This window comes from Mesoplodon densirostris, chromosome 2, assembly GCF_025265405.1.
Source record: "Mesoplodon densirostris isolate mMesDen1 chromosome 2, mMesDen1 primary haplotype, whole genome shotgun sequence".
NCBI lineage: Eukaryota > Metazoa > Chordata > Mammalia > Artiodactyla > Ziphiidae > Mesoplodon > Mesoplodon densirostris.
The window spans coordinates 154,588,687-154,606,138 of NC_082662.1; the positions used below are offsets into that span (position 1 = coordinate 154,588,687).

Genomic DNA, 17,452 nt, shown 5'->3' on the forward strand with positions numbered 1-17,452 from the left:
CTGAAGAACTAGCAAGCAAAAACATATGCCAAAAATTACTTTGTAGTAAACGTCGTTTTCAGTTTAAGTAAATTCCGTTTAAAAATGCTCTGTGTCTTGATAAAGGTGATGGTTGAACAACACTGTGAACGTATTAAATGCCACTGGATGGCAGTACACTTTAAAATGGTTAATTTTATCTTATGTCAATTTATCTCAGGAAAAAAAGAATGCTTCTGTGTATATTCTGGGTCATGTAGCTAATTAAAAATTATGAATCTGCTACAGAAAACAAACCTGTGGTTACCAAAGGGGAGACGGAAGGGGGAGGGACAAATTAGGGTATGGGATTAACAGATACAAACTACTATATACAAAATAGACAAGCAACAAGGATATACTATATAGCATGGGGAATTATACCCAATACCTTGTAATAATGTATAACAGAATATAATCTGCAAAAATACTGAATCACTATGTTGTACACCTGAAACTAACAATATTGTAAATCACTATATTTCAATAATAATTTTTTTAAATTATGAATCTGCTTTTTCCAATATCTTGAGGGGAGCATGTGACCCTAATTGTTTTTTGTTTTTGTTTTTATAAATTTATTTATTTTATTTTATTACTTATTTTTGGCCGCCTTGGGTCTTCACTGTTGCACGTGGGCTTTCTCTAGTTGTGGTGGGGGGGGCTACTCTTCATTGCGTTGCACAGGCTTCTCATTGTCGTGGCTTTTCTTGTTGCGGAGCACGGGTTCTAGGCATGCAGGCTTCAGTAGTTGTGGCACGTGGGCTCAGTAGTTGTGGTGCATGGGCTTAGTTGCTCCGTGGCATATGGGATCTTCCTGGACCACGGCTCGAACCCGTGTCCCCTGCATTGGCAGGCGGATTCCTAACCACTGCGCCACCAGGGAAGCCTGACCCTAATTGTTGATGGCCGACAGCTGGAAGACTCCCAACATGGAAGAGGACACAATTACAGGAATCATAAAAATATTTAGCAGAGCTGAAGACTGGATGGTACTATACCTAAAGCCTGCATTCCTCTGGGCTTCTAACTATCTATTTTTGGATACTGCTAAACTAGAACAAAGCATTCACAATGATCTCTAAATTCTCATCTGCATTAGACTAACACCCCCAAATGTTAAGGTATACTGGTCTCCCAAATAAAGTCCAACTTTTTAAAAAATTTAAGTCCTTTGGAAATTTGGCCTCATCCTTAGAGTTCACTATTCTCGTATGATAACCCTCTGCTTCATTTAGAGTGTTCTATTGAATCCCCCCAAATGTCTTATGTACTTGCACCCTTTTGGTTTTGTCCTGTTGTTTCTCTGTGCCTAGAAGGCCCTCTCCTACAGCTATAACTATGCTTCAAGACACAAATCAAATCTCAACTCCTCCATTAATCATTCTCTTACTACTTCATTTATGAAGATTATTTTGTGTACATTGTAGATAAACTGTTCCTGAGGATATCTACCTAATATGCTGTGATATCTTGTATTGTTTAAAGCTCCTCTCTGCTATAAATACCCCAACTTATTTACCACATTATGAGTGAACGGTATCATATTTTTCCTTAAGTAGAAAGACTAGTCGTAGTCTTCTAAAAGGATAACAACCTCGTTCTACTAAGATGACAGAGATGTCATACAGAAAAAATAAAGAGTATAAAAATAATAAATCTTACAATATAAATTACCTTACTCTGTTCCATCCTTTATAAAAGAAATGCACAAATTCAGCTATTTCACTTTCCCATTATAATGACCAAAAGATTCCTTTTTGAATAGCCTAATAAGAACATACTTTAGAATTGCACACCAATTGTGGACCAACAGAAACCCTTAAATATATTTAATCACACTAGATTTGCAATGCCCTGATTCAAAGTATAGATATTTCAGCCTCAAGATTCATGTGCCTCAGGAATATATGCAAAGTTAATTGCATGTGATAACACACCAATATAAATTCAATTTCCTTTTCCAATCTCACTGATTGCACCTTTTGTAACAAGAACATAGCTGATCAATTTCTCATCAGGAACCACAAATTGGCACTCAGTCTCATAATGATAAACTATGTTTTCCCTCTCAAACTTCAATAAAGCAAATGAAAATTTAATCTGTATAGGCAGATTCCCTACCCCCAATACTCTAATCCCAAAGAGGTGTACTTGTGGTTACCATGCCTAAAGAGCATTATTCAATCCTAAAATTCATCACAGTTCAACTTTTCAGCTGTAGCAGACACTTTCAAGTCTAAAGTATACTAAGAATCTAAGCTTTAATGAATGAGGTATTTTATCTTAAAATATAAACATTTACATACATATATATATTTATGCATATGTGGGTATGTATGTATATATTTCTCCCTACTGAAAAACAAAGTCTAAAATAATGAATAACTCAGTAGCAATGATACTTTGAAAGAAGTGCTGGTATGTGGCTTCTAAAGGAATTAAGACTCCTTGGTTATCACGAAAAGAATCAAGACTCCTTGGCAAAATGGCTGATTCCAGCTCCCAGGCTGGAAATATGTTAGATGAGTCTGGAAAGTTTTGTCATATCAGACAGAAAGGAAGCTATCAAAGACTATGAGGGTCATATCAAAAGGAATGAGGAAACCACTTGAAAAGGCTCCTACTGGGTCAAAGTTAAAAATCAGATCATTAATATGGATAAAAACTACAATGGACCAAAACATATTAAACAGGTTTAAACATATTAATTCATTAAAGCACTTAAAAACATTTCACTGGTCATCTTTGGAAAATGCTAGAGCAGCAATATTATTTTGAAAACTATAAAATAAAAGAATTAGGCAATCATCCTACCTTTCCTATGCAAAGAGTTAACAAAGGTAAGTTTCTCTTTATAGAAGGCTGGCTAATAAACACAAGAGCATTAAAATATCACCACTGGGCTTCCCTGGTGGCCAGTGGTTAAGAATCCCCCTGCCAATGCAGGGGACACGGATTTGAGCCCTGGTCCAGGAAGATCCCACATGCCGCGGAGCAACTAAGCCCGTGCGCCACAACTACTGAGCCTGCGCTCCAGAGCCCGCGAGCCACAACTCCTGGAGCCCCTGCTCTGCAACAAGAGAAGCCACTGTAATGAGAAGCCCGCGCACCGCAACGAAGAGTAGTCCCCGCTCACAGCAACTAGAGAAAGCCCGCGCACAGCAACAAAGACCCAATGCAGACAAAAATACATAAATAAAATAAATAATAATAAAATTTAAAATATATATATCACCATTTTGTAAACCTTAACAAATTCATGGATCTAGGGCTAGGCAATGATCATCAATAGCTAGTAAGCTTATAAAGAGAAACAATCTGATATTATATATCCCTCCTAAAAGAGGTACACACCAGCACCTATGAAGTGTTCTTGGGAAAAAGCATATATATATAATATTTAACCTGATATAGATCAAGTCTCTAGATTTAACTACAAATTTACAGGAAATACAGAGAACAGACACCATGTTAAGGTATACCACAGGAGTACAATCAGTAAAATCCAGACTCTGGGAGACCAAAAAAACCAAACAAGCCAGTTTGTTCCATCAAGTAATAATGATAATAAACATTTTTTAAAGAAAATAGAAAACACAAGAAAAATAAAAGAGTTGGAGGGGAAACCTATAGATCAGCTCTAACCAATAAAACATTCTTCAATGAGTGAAATGCTCTATGCTGTCCAGTAATGGTAGGCCCTAACCTCATGTGGCTCCTGAGCACTTGATATGTAGGCAGTGTGACTGAAGATCACACTATTTCATTTTAATTGTAATTAATTTAAATTTAAATAGCTACTTGTGGCTAGTGGCTACCATACTGGATGGTACCACTATTGATCAATGGAGAATTCAGAGACTTATTGATCACAGTATATCATATGATTGATCTTATTTGCATCTCTAGTCAAAGTAATAAATCTTTTAAAATATATATTACTAGAAATTTCTTAATAGTATTAAATATCTGTCTGATATTCTTAATAGTATTAAAAAATTACTATTAATATTTTTATGTGTGATAACTGTATTTTGGTAATTAGGGCAGAAACTATCCTTTAGAAATATTTACACCAGAGAAAACCATAATTCAAAAAGATATATGCACTGCAATGTTCATAGCAGCACTACTTACAACAGCCAAGACATGGAGGCAACCTAAATGTTCATCACAGATGAATAGATAAAGACGTGCTGTGTATATGTATGTGTGTATATATATTCACACACACACATACATACATACACACACATATACACACAATGGAATATTACTCAGCCATAAAAAAGAATGAAACAAGGCCATTTGCAGCAACATGGATGGACCTAGAGATTAATATACTGAGTGAAGTAAGTCAGATATTGCTTATATATGGATCTAAAAAAAATGATACAAATGAACTTATATACAAAACAGAGATAGACCCGCAGACATAGAAAACAAACTGATGATTACCAACAGGGAAGCGGGGGGATAAATTAGGAGTTTGGGATTAACATATACACACAGCTATGTATAAAATAGAAACTAAGAAGGACCTACTGTAGGGCACAGGGAACTATACTCAATATTTTGTAATAACCTATAAGGGAAAAGAATCTGAAAAAGAATATATATATGTACATACATATATGTATAACTGAATCACTTTGTTGTACACCTGAAACACAACATTGTAAATCAACTATACTTCAATTTTTTTAAATGTATCTTAAAAAAAGAAAGAAATATTTACAGAGAAATGATATAATTTCTGGAATTTGCTTCAAAATAATCAAGGGGGATAAAACAAGACTAGGTATTGAACTGATAAGGACTGAAGCTGGGTGATGGATAAATGGGATTCTGTATACGAACTGATAAGGACTGAAGCTGGGTGATGGATAAATGGGATTCTGTATACATTCTCTCTACTTTTGTATATCTTTGAAATTTTCCGTAATAAAAATTTTGGGGGGAGGAGAGGACACTTAACCTGCATGCTAGGAAGAGGTTTGCCTTTTTGTTTCCCCCAGGAAGGATACCAGAAATATAAAAGAAATTCTTAAGAAAGATAGTTTGGGGCTTCCCTGGTGGCGCAGTGGTTGAGAGTCCGCCTGCCGGTGTAGGGGACGCGGGTTCGTGCCCTGGTCCGGGAAGATCCCACGTGCAGCGGTGCGGCTGGGCCCGTGAGCCATGGCCGCTGAGCCTGCGCGTCTGGAGTCTGTACTCCGCAACAGGAGGGGCCACAGCAGTGAGAGGCCCGCGTACCGCAAAAAAAAAAAAGAAAAAAAAAAAGAAAGAAAGATAGTTTGGTTAGAGACAGATAACTGTCCTATACTATATTTTATACACTCAAGCCTGACTATCTATTGGACAGCTTTTCACTTTCTGGGTATCATACCTGAATTTTTCTTTGATGTCATTTGACTGCTCCTTTCAACATGGGTAGATTAGAATATGAATGCAAATGCCTCAGTTGTAGCTCTAACTCTAGCACAAAATTTGAAGGAAGAACATTAATTACACTGTATTTTTTTTTCAATTTGGATTAGGGACATGGTAGGCCAAAACTGACCACGACCACCCCCACTGGAGGCAAATGCTATCCTTGTCAAACCTCTGGAACCTGTGATGTTATCTTATTTGGAAAAAGGGTCTTTGCAATGTAATTAAGGATCCTGAGATGAAATCATCCTGAATTACCTAGATGGCCTTAAATCCAATGAGAAATGTCCTTAGATATACAGAGAATAGATGGAGGAGAAAACAAAGTGACAAGGCAGAGAGATTGGACTGGAGTGGCCACAAGCCAAGGAAGCCAGCAACCACCAGAGGCTGCAAGAGGTAGATTATCCCCGCAAAATTCCAGGAGTGCAGCCCTGCCAATACCTTGATTCACACTGTGGCCTCCAGAACTGTGAGAGAACAAACTTCTCTTACTATAAGCCACCAAGTTTGTGATAAATTTTTACAGTAGACACAGAAAACTAACGAAAGGGATTATCTACTCTTTCAACCATTGAATATCTTATTCCTTCTTCATATTGCCTCAATAATTAAACATTATTGAGAATCTAAATGATTTTTAGAGCATCTTTTCCATTTTGAGGTCAGGAATTTTTGTTTCTTTTATTCAATGATGTAACCTAGTGCTGGAAAACTACTCTCTGATCATAGCTTTTCATGCTTCTTTCTACCTTTCTCATTGGTGTTCTTTTACTAAACACCTAAGGTGGTCCTACCTAAAGAAAAAAGAGCATAAAGAAAAACTTCCCTTAACTTTAAATTCTGCCAACTTTAAGCCTTAACAATTGTTCCAGTTTTCTAACACTAGTTTAGAAAATTCTATCTGAAATCATCATATTCAATACTCCTGTGTTATAGTACCCTTTCATATACAATGTAGAGTATACACCAATAATTCCCAGAACATTTCTGCTTTATGACTTAATGTTTTATATTTATTCCTTCTCTACTTTATGACCTTCCCTCAAACTTACCAATAAAAAAAGAAATAGCACTATGTGACAAATGACACAGTGCCCTTATGTGTTATTGACTTTTATATGCAAAGGAAAATTTTAAACACTGAAAATATTTTAAATACTCTGCAGTGTCACAAAGAAAGGATTAAAAGCCTGTTCAAAGCACTTCTTCATTTCTTCTAGCTTCTTACCTATATGCTACTCAAAGTTGATACATATTTTTAATCACATAATTTACTACCTATTTATATCATCATCTTATGTCCTAACAATGAGCATTAAATTATGTTTAATTCTCTGTGAAAGAGAAGTAGATATTTTGTCAACTCGAATAGTAATGCTATTTATTATCCAGAAGCACATCTTTCCTATTCATGAACTAGTTTGAGGTTAGTGACATCTTTAAAGAACAAAAGTATATTTTTGAAGGTGATAATATTTTTTACCTAGAAGTTTTCATTTCCACAGTACAAATGAATATGCAATCCTTTTCCAATGTAAACATAAAATAAGCACATCCTTCAGAAGAAAAAACTCCATTATATGTCTCTGAATATCAGTCAGGTCTTTTGATCCTTTCTAAAAGAAGTTAATGGGGAATAGAAAATATATCATTCTTAAAGAGATGACAATTATTTTTTTGGCTTGGCTCCTGTCTCAACTTCCACTCCTTAGCCATCTGTATTTCTTTATTTCAAAACAAGGTTGCAGTGGCTACAAATGAATCCAGCATTTCATTCTGGAGGTTAAACTCTCTACTCATCTATAGTCTTCTCATGCAATATAAACCTACTACTCACAGAAGGACTTCTGAAAATTGACAATAAATGACTAAACAAAACAACACTAATAGAAAAGTGGAACTTAGAAAAGATACTCTCCTGCCACTGCCCAGCTGAAAATGTAACAAATTACATATCGTTCTCCCTATTACAAATATCAAAAGGTTTTATTTCTAGGTCAGAAAAAAATTTTTCAAAGAGACAGTGATACAGGATAGCAAAAAGAAAAACTGGGGGGAGGGGAGACACAAGATTAAAAACAACATAAGAAAAGTAATGTATTATGAATGCATAGATTTAACAGTAATCCTATACATGCGAAAACTACTTCATTTATTTTAGAAATGCAATTTGGTCTTCCACCCTCTTGAAGCTCACATCTGTTAAAACAACAAAGACCTGTGGAGAGAGGTGAGGTGGAAGAAGATGCCTGAAGTGGACTCTGTCCATCCAAGCGTATAATCAGAATGAATAATTTACAAGCATACTTTCATCTTCAGTGCCACTAAGAGCTGAATTCTAAGGAGCTTAGGGAGACTGTAACACATCTGCTAACCAAGCTGAATATGCAGAGGAGACCTAAGCAAAAATGATCCAACAAACCTGTTCATAAGATTGGGGAAGGGGATGGGGGACTAAAAAGAACTGGCAGAAAACCAGAGACTAATGCAGCAGTGGTCAGTGAGTTATATCCTTAACTATAGCTATTCATTCCATTTTAGAAAGTCAGATAGCTGTATTAAGCTAACTGAATCAGAGAGCTATATTAGGCTAACATTAGCTATATACTCCCCATCAAAAGGAATACTTTATAAAATAACAAAAGAGGCAAAACGCGAAAGGAAAACAACCAAAGCACCTCTAGGTCTTTACGCTTTAATTCAAATCATCTAAAACATATATTCCACTATGTAGACATATATGGAAAAAATTCTCCAACCATTCATATATGTATTTTTCAAATCTATGCCTATTTCATGTACCTCTGAAAGGAAACATACCAAAACAAAAAGAAGTGGTTTAGTGTCTTACAAAAAATACACAGTCACCCAGTAGCTTATAAAATATGATTTCTCAGCAATCAGAGGAAGCTCTATGCTTGGCATCAAGACAACACGATGCCAAAAAATCTTTATAAACTAAGATCTCATATCACCTGCTTCTCGCCCGGTTTTAAAGAAATGCTATGTGTGTCACCTCAGACTATATCTTATGAAATTACAGTCAGCATTATAAGACAACAACAAACAGTATGCTTAGCCATCTAACCAGCAGATAAAATTCTGCATCTAAAAATCAAGAGAGTTAAAAGTCAAAAAACAAAAATAACAACAAAGAAGCAAACTAGGTGAATTTTAAAATAAATGGTACTTTGGCTTTAAGGAAGATTGAGAGAAAGGATTCATTTTTATTCCTACTCATTGATGTGCTCAGTAAATAGTTAAGGTATGTGCCTATTTTAGATACTAATTATAAAATGGTTCCAAAAAAAGACAAAATCTCTGGTCTCAAGGGACTTATATCGTCTCAAAGTTAATAAATCAATGAAAAAACACAAGATATCAAAAAACTGTATGCAAAAATAAATAAATAAAATAGGGTGATGTAATACAAAGTGACTGCGTGCATACATAAGATTGGGTATTCAGAAGGCCTCTTGAAGGACACAGCTATGGAACGATCTAACGAAACAAAAGGCAAGAGCTTAGGCCCTATTGTAAGAGCAAGCTCGGGCTGATTTAGGTACAGAACAAAAGGCAATGTGACTGGAGCCTAGTAACGAAGGGGGAAAATGGCAGAAGGTGAGGTCACAGACATAGGACCAGATTATTTAGGACCTTGTAGGTCAGAGTAATAAATTTTTACATTATACCCTTGGACTGTAAGAAGCAGCCTCATGAAACTTACTGTCATGCTTTTTGTAAAATAGCTGTTGGGGATACTATCTAGCACACCAAACAAAATATTCTTCACGAAGGTGCAAAGGAAGAATTTCTCTCAAATCTTATGTTCAGTAAGAGCTGATCTTTTTCTGAGTAACTGGTATAAATTTACCTTATGTGAACTCTGAAATTAATCATGCTCGCCTCTATCCTCTGAACTCCAGCAAAGTCAGGGCTGAATTTACAATTAGTTTCTGGCAACTGTATAAATCTTATGGCATCTATTTTTTTAATAAACTTTTAATTTTAGAATAGTTTTATATTTACAGAAAAGTTACAAAAGTAGTACAGAGGATTCCCATATACTCCCCCCTCCCCACCCCCCGGTTTCCCCTGTCATTAACATCTTACATGATGAGTATGGTACATTTATCATAATTAATGAGCCAATAATGATACATTATTATTAACTGAAGTCCATAATTTACTCAGATTTCCTTAATTTTTACATGTGCTTTTTCTTCCAGGATCTTTATTGTATCTATTCTATATATTAAATTTACTGGAGCTTTATATCGCTATTTTATCTTTATTTTCCCCTTATTCTAACCTCTATAACTACTGTTATCTAATTATTTTATCTAATTCTATAAACCTTTCCCAAAACTTCTAGGAATTATGTGGAGTAATAAAAAAATTAGTAGAAAGAGATTTCTTGAAAGACACAATTAGCTTTTGCCCAACAAGTCAAATAGTTCAATATTATTCAAAGTAGGTAATGCTTTATAAATCTTTTAAAAATACAGAGACTCAAGGAAATGTCCAATTAAAAATGTTACTCAAAGATATCGTTTGGATAAAAATATAAAGTCAATATAAAAAAAGTATTTTTATGTTTCAGTATTAGTCTAATCTCTCGAATTCTCTCTCCTTTTGTTGTCATATATAGCATTAGTAATCCTGATTGTTCTTACTGATCCATGCAACCTTAACATGGTCTCTGATTGTACAAATCTAAGATGAGGGTGAAGCAAAATGATCTTTTAATGTCTCTTTCAATTAGAAGTGTCGATTTCTTAATTCTGTGACCTAGGCTGACTGTCAGATTCTCATATTTTTCTAACACAAGAGTGGAAAACATTAATGCTTCTAAACAAAAGATACTACATTTTAAAAAGAAGATGGCAAAAGTTTTAAGCTTTACTTGAAAATAATTCAGAGTACAAACTAAAATAAATTTAGTGTATAAATTATATGAAGTGTATAAGTTTATATATATATGAAAATCATATGTATCAAAAATATCCTGAGGAAGGAGGAAGTTTCCCCAAAAACAGGTGTGAATATTTACCTAGGTAAATTTGACAGAATTTGACTACGTCAAATGGGTACCACAATTAGGAGTTCTGTTGTCATATCCATAATAAATTGTCTTGCCTCAAAACAATTCTGATTATCAAGATGTGACTGATTCACTGATGCTGGGACTTTCAGTTGGCAGCTTAATTTAATCTGCCCCAAATACCCAAATACCAAATACCACATTGACAGTAGGAACTGTAAAAACACAATATAGTTTAAAGGTTTTTAGCATCTATTTCCAAAAATTCCTCAAAACATTATTCCATTAAAGACTGACTCTAAGGGTCCTAAGTGTGCCTGCTCCTCCACATAAAAAAATATATATCCACAATTTTAGTCACTTTAATACCCTTATTCTACTGTCACATATGCTCTACAATTCTTTCTGCAGAAAAAGATAAAATAAATAGTAAAATTCTTAATTATCTATGCCATTATTTAAAAATCAATGCATTATGTTAGTTTTAACATAGAATTTTAAGTCACCTTCTTAGTCATATTTCTAAATGTAAATGCCTACCAAAAATAACAAAGATTACACAGAATAGTAGGTAATGATATATATCAAAGGAGATTAGATATAAATTGATAAGGAATGCTTGTTAGCATTTTAAATATACCACTTCAGAATATGAGCATTTCCTAGTTATAACCATAAGACATTTATTTTAAATAAAAGTAGAGACCCTTTATTTTTCATGAATCAGTGTATGAATGATTCATGAAATTCACTCTCAAAGGATGAATGAAGCAAAATAACCAAGAATCTGAATGTTTATTTATTTGAATAATAAAAGCAACTTTAAGTAAATGCTCCTTGATATCTTAATACACTGAAATTATTTTGTTTGGTTGGTTTACTTTTTTTTTTTTTTTTTTTTTTTTTTTGCAGTACGCAGGCCTCTCACTGTTGTGGCCTCTCCCGTTGCGGAGCACAGGCTCCAGACGCGCAGGATCAGCAGCCATGGCTCACGGGCCCAGCCACTCCGTGGCATGTGGGATCTTCCAGGACAGGGGCATGAACCCGTGTCCCCTGCATCGGCAGGTGGACCCCCAACCACTGCGCCACCAGGGAAGCCCTGGTTTACTTTTAAATGGGAAAAAAAAAAGCCACCTTATCTATGAAGAATAAAGGCACTATCTTGATTTTAGAAGAAAATAATCCACTAGTGTAAAAAATAGCAGTCAACTTCTAATCAACAAAAACTTTCATATACTGTGCCTTTTATCTAATTTACTTTTATCAAATAAACGACTTCACTCTTTAAGAATCCATTTCAGGTTACCTTTCTTTCACTATAATCAGAAATCCATTCCATCTTAAACAAAAGTACTGTGAAAATATGAAGCTACTTATTTTACTGTAACTACTATTAAGTAATAATTCAACAAAAATGTTTTTTAATTCTAATAACAATGTTAAGTTATAACCATTTAATATATGTAAATAATCAGTACAGCTATTACTTATATTCAATTCAATGCAATAAACATTTAAAAAATAAATATCCTATAAATGCTAATAAAATAATCAGACTATAGATGAACTTAAGAAGCCTATAAACCTACTGGCTAGTTATTGCCTGAAAAAACTTAGCATTAACAATACTGGTCTAAAATTCTTTAAGATTATTTATGGCTGGGGACTTCCCTAGTGGCGCAATAGTTAAGAATCCGCCTGCCAACGCAGGGGACACAGGTCCGAGCCCTGGTCCAGGAAGATCCCACATGCCACGGAGCAACTAAGCCCATGTGCGACAACTACTGAGCCTGCACTTTAGAGCCCACAAGCCACAACTACTGAGCCCCTGTGCCACAACTACTGAAGCCCGTGCACCTAGAGCCGTGCTCTGCAACAAGAGAAGCCAACGCAATGAGAAGCCCGCGCACCGCAACAAAGAGTGGCCCCTGCTCACCGCAACTAGAGAAAGCCCGCGTGCAGCAACAAAAGACCCAACACAGCCATAAATAAATAAATAAATAAAATTTATTTTTTTTAAAAAAGATTATTTGTGGCAAGGGTTCTCAACTTTGGCTATTTATTAGAATCACCTAGAAAGACTATAAAACTATCAATGCCTGGGCTCCACTCCCCATATCCTATTTTAATTGGCCTGAGAAGGGTACTAAGTATCAGCATTTGTAAAACAAACATACAAACAAAACACAAGTAAATTGAGTTAATTGTGCAGCAGATTTGAAAATCACCATTTATGGTATACTCCAGTTTTAAGATTAAAAAAAAAAATTGCTTACTGGCACCAAAAGTCTTAAGTCTATTAAAACTTAAGGTATAGAAAAAGAGGAGAATGAAGAAAAGAGAGAAAGACAATATTCAAAAAAATAATCAAGGCCAATCAAACATTTTTTTCCTTTAAAAATGTTAAAAAGTTGGGACTTCCCTGGTGGCGCAGTGGTTGGGAGTCTGCCTGTCAATGCAGGGGACACAGGTTCGAGCCCTGGTCTAGGAAGATCTCACGTGCCGCGGAGCAGCTGGGCTCACAGCGTGCTGCAGCAGCGTGCCACAACTACTGAAGCCCAGCGCCTAGAGCCCGTGCTCCACGGCAGGAGAGGCCACTGCAATGAGAGGCCTGCGCACTGCAACGAGGAGTGGCCCCCGCTCACTGCAACTAGAGAAAGCCTGTGCACAGCAACAAACACCTAACGCAGCCAAAAATAAATAAATAAATAAATTGACATTTTTTAAAAAACTTGTTAAAAGTTGAAAGTCCTATCTTGGACTTTGTGATAAATCTGCTGATGTTGCATTATTTTATAGATAACTGCTAAATAAAAATCTAGAAATACAAACCCAGTAGCAAGAATAAAGAAATGACAGAAATGATTATCATTTAAATTTAACACCATATAAAAGAGTAAATTAATATAGTATCACAATGCAAATGAGACACAAAATTATAGTCCCTTTAAATAACTTTTTCTAACCTCAATACTACATAGAATAATGTTTCCTTAATCTACTTTACAATACCTTCAATTCCCCAGTGTCTCTAAAGAGAAAAATTCATTTTAAGAAGACAAAAACTACGTGGGTTTAGTTTGTTCATCTGAGAATGGAAAGAATGAACAAGTGCAGAATATTTCCCTTATGAAAGCAGCACATATATCTGCATGATCAGCCTAGAGTACTCCCTTTATAACAGGGTCCAAAGAAGTTAATGTCTCTGGACAATGAAATAAAGAAAATGTTATTAACTATAAATATTTGTCATTTTAGCATACTTTGACAGAATTCAGTTTTTCTCCTATAACAGCTAAAAGTATATGAGAATTACTAGCAACATGATCCAGCATGGAGGGATGAATAAAGATCATAACTTTCAACAATCTCAGAATATCTTTGTTACAAACCAGATGGTAAAACTTTAAAAAAAAAATTAAGGGTAAGTAGTCCAACTTTGAGAATAAAATTAAAAGAACCAATATTAAAGCAAGTAACACAGGGTGAGGAAATCAGCTTAACTTCCATGTAATTTCATTTTTCTTACATTCTTAAAATATTTTGAGGAGGTACTCTTTAAGACACATAAAATAAGAGATAATAACCTAATAAAGAACTAAACATTTGTCTTCAGTTAAATATTAGAGAATTATATTAACTATATTAAATATAATATATTAAATATAATCCAAAATTTAGTGACATATTATAAAACTAATACCCAGGTGCCAATACCCTAGTAAAGATTTTGAGATCCTGAAGGAAGCACATTTTGAATTCAGAACAGTTAGAGGTGAAAGATATACACTTCTATGTCATTAAAGACAATGAGATTTTTAATTACAGATCCGTAGTTTTAATAAACAACTTCATATTCATCTCTCCTGAAAATATGTGATGCAAAATTTTAAAAGACTATCCAGCCTCAGAAGGAACACTCCCTCAAGAAATAGTTGTTGAATTAGCTAATTATTTACTGACACAAGAACTACAACTTTAACCTCCAACTCTCCAAACCTATCAAAGGTTAAACCCATAAAGAATGAGCTGCTGAGTAGAAGCTGAGGTAACAGAAAAGAAAGGATCAATAAAGATAATTGGAAAGATAACCACTATCCTTAGGTCAGTCATTTTATGACTGCCAAACTGTGCACAGGCATACATATACATGCTTATAAACACACACACACACACACAGTAAATATGTTTCGTTGTTTTACTAGTCCCAGTCTGAAGACATGACATAAATACAAAGAAAAAGCTGTGTTGCCCAGACTAATTATGAACTAAGGATTCACTGAATGATGGATGGATGGATGAAAAGACAATAGAGACAAATATAAAAATACATTGTTTGGGGGAGGGAGCATGACACAGATAAGAGCTTTAACTCTAAACCAGTATCTGTGATTCACAATGCTAAGGTGATTTGAGGACATTATAAGAGATCCATCATAAAGCAAATGTGAACTAAACAACAAAAAAAGTTTCATTGAAACACAAAGTAATCATAATATATATTATAAAAAACAAAAAAGATTTATATAGTAGGGCAGGTTACATTAGTTTTATACTGTTCAGTTTAAAATATCTTTTCTTAAAAAGTTTTATGTGGCTAAATGTAGAGATTAATGCATCTTACCTTCCACAGAAGGTGCCTGGTCCTGAGCTGAGTACAGCATATCCTTAAAAGCCTATTAGAAAGAAAGAAAAGACATACATGGAATCATGAGTAATCTTTACAGTAAAAGCATTTTGAGTTAAACAATTATTTCTTTTTCAATATCCAGACAATGACTACATACGGTTCCCTAAATTGAGAATTTAGTGAAATACTTTAATAAGCTAAAACCCAAATACTATACTTTCTTATCAACCCAGTATTGTCCCATCCTTAAGATGAGGGCTAATGTGTATACTTTAAAAATTAAGGGGCATTTGGAAAAGAATGAAAAATCACCTGAGAGATCATAAAATCTCTTGACTAAAAAAAAAAAATAATAATGATAGAAACTGAGAATAGTCCTAGAGGAATACAATGGAACACTGCATAAGAAGATAAAAAACACTGGATACAAATTTTTTTTAAATTGTGGTATCATATACCTGAACATAAAATTCACTATCTTCACCAGTTTTAAGTGTACAGTTCATAGTGTTAAGTAAAGTTACACTGTTGTGTAGACAATCTCCAGAATTCTTTTCACCTTGGATACAAATACTTTTCAGTGGAGGTCTGGAAAGTCCTCTGTTAAAAGAGTTCAGGACTATAAAGATAGTAGAGGTTTTATTGTTTTTTCCAAACCAGTAAGTTAACTAACAATCATATTTAGGTAATTTAGATGGTTGCAGTTTGGTCTCTTCATAAGTGGTTTTGGGACAGGAATGAAAAGTATTTCTTCATACCTACCAAAATGGTAGAATCAATTAAGTGGATAAGCTCCAGAGCAGAAGAGCTGGTCATAAGCTTAGGTGACTTTACATATCCCATAGCTTCAAATACCATCTAACCAACCACTGGTGATTCCCAAATTGGCCTCCAGCATTCCTCAGCCTAAGTACAACTGACATTTGGGGCCAGATAATTCTTTGTTGTGGGGGGCTGTTCTGTGCATATTAGGATTTTTGGCACTATCCCTGGTATCTAGAGCTTCACTAGATACCAGCAGCAACCAACCAAAAATGTCTCCAGACACTACCAAATGCCCCTAGAGGACAAAAATCACCCCTCCCCAGAACCACCGGCCTAGAGTCATTCAAGCATATAAAACCAAAAAAGAAGAAATAAACCTCCAAGGTAACCCACTCTGTATTCAAGTCTAGTAAATTATATTCTTCCCAAATGAAATTACCATTTACTTTAAATTAGTGACCAACCTGTCAGTTCCATGACTAACCCTAACCAGTCTGATAATATACAAAAGCCCTAAGTGAATAAGACAAAGATCTAGAACTTCTTTTAAGAAAAAATGTATATATGCTCATTATTTTCTTTACCATTTCAGATGTCTCAGGAACCACTAATGTCCAGTCTAAAAAAAGAAGTTAGCTCAGATCTTATCAAACATCAGAAAGTCTTTATTTCAGTTCACAGACTGGAATTTTATATTAAAGTCCTATACAAGTGCAGAGTAGGGGGCTTCCCTGGTGGCGCAGTGGTTAAGAATCCTCCTGCCAATGCAGGGGACACAGGTTCAATCCCTGGTCCAGAAAGATCCCACATGCCACGGAGCAACTAGGCCCATGTGCCACAACTACTGAGCCTGCGCTCTGAGAAGCCCGCACATCGCAATGAAGAGTAGCCCCCGCTCTCAGGAACTAGAGAAAGCCCATGGGCAGCAATGAAGACCCAACGCAGCCAATACATACATACATACATACATACATACATACATTAAAAAAAAAAACAAGTGCCGAGAAGTAGTTATGTTATGGTTCTTCCACAGAATATTTTAAGAGTGTAAATGAATAGATTGCTTAGAGAAGAGTAAATCTCTAGAAATAGAAAAATATAAGAAGAAAGGAACAAAAAAAATCCAGCCAGAGAATACTTAAGGAAATAAAGCTATCATGGAAGCAGGTAATATCAGAGACTCAAACATCTGAATGAAGTTTTTCAACTTCTGAAGTATGATAGGCATGTGTACCAAAATCAAATGAAGTTATCAGTAACCAAATAAACCACCAATGACTAGCAGAGTAGCTTGTATGCAGGAGGAGCTCAATAAATAGTTCTTGAATTCAAAAGGGTTTCTCAGCACACTGAAAAAAGCACATTAAGTAGAATCTCTGGCACATAATGAAAATGAATTAAATTTGCAAAAGGAAAGCTTACCAAATTAAGGTTTAAAAAGATGATTTAAATTTTATAAAGAGAAAAATTATGATAGTCTTCATTTTTTTTTTTTTCTTTATGCAGGCCTCTCACCGCTGTGGCCTCTCCCGCCGCGGAGCACAGGCTCCGGACGCCCA

At 35.0% G+C, this 17,452-nt stretch overlaps 1 protein-coding gene across 1 annotated transcript in view; it reads right to left on the reverse strand.

The window, feature by feature from the left end:
- Positions 1–17,452, reverse strand: part of XPR1 (xenotropic and polytropic retrovirus receptor 1) — a 203,171-nt gene that overhangs the window by 162,681 nt on the left and 23,038 nt on the right. Inside the window, exon 2 of the mRNA XM_060091179.1 lies at positions 15,123–15,174. Within this exon, the coding sequence (XP_059947162.1) occupies positions 15,123–15,174 (52 nt within the window). The remainder of the gene's footprint in view (positions 1–15,122; positions 15,175–17,452) is intronic.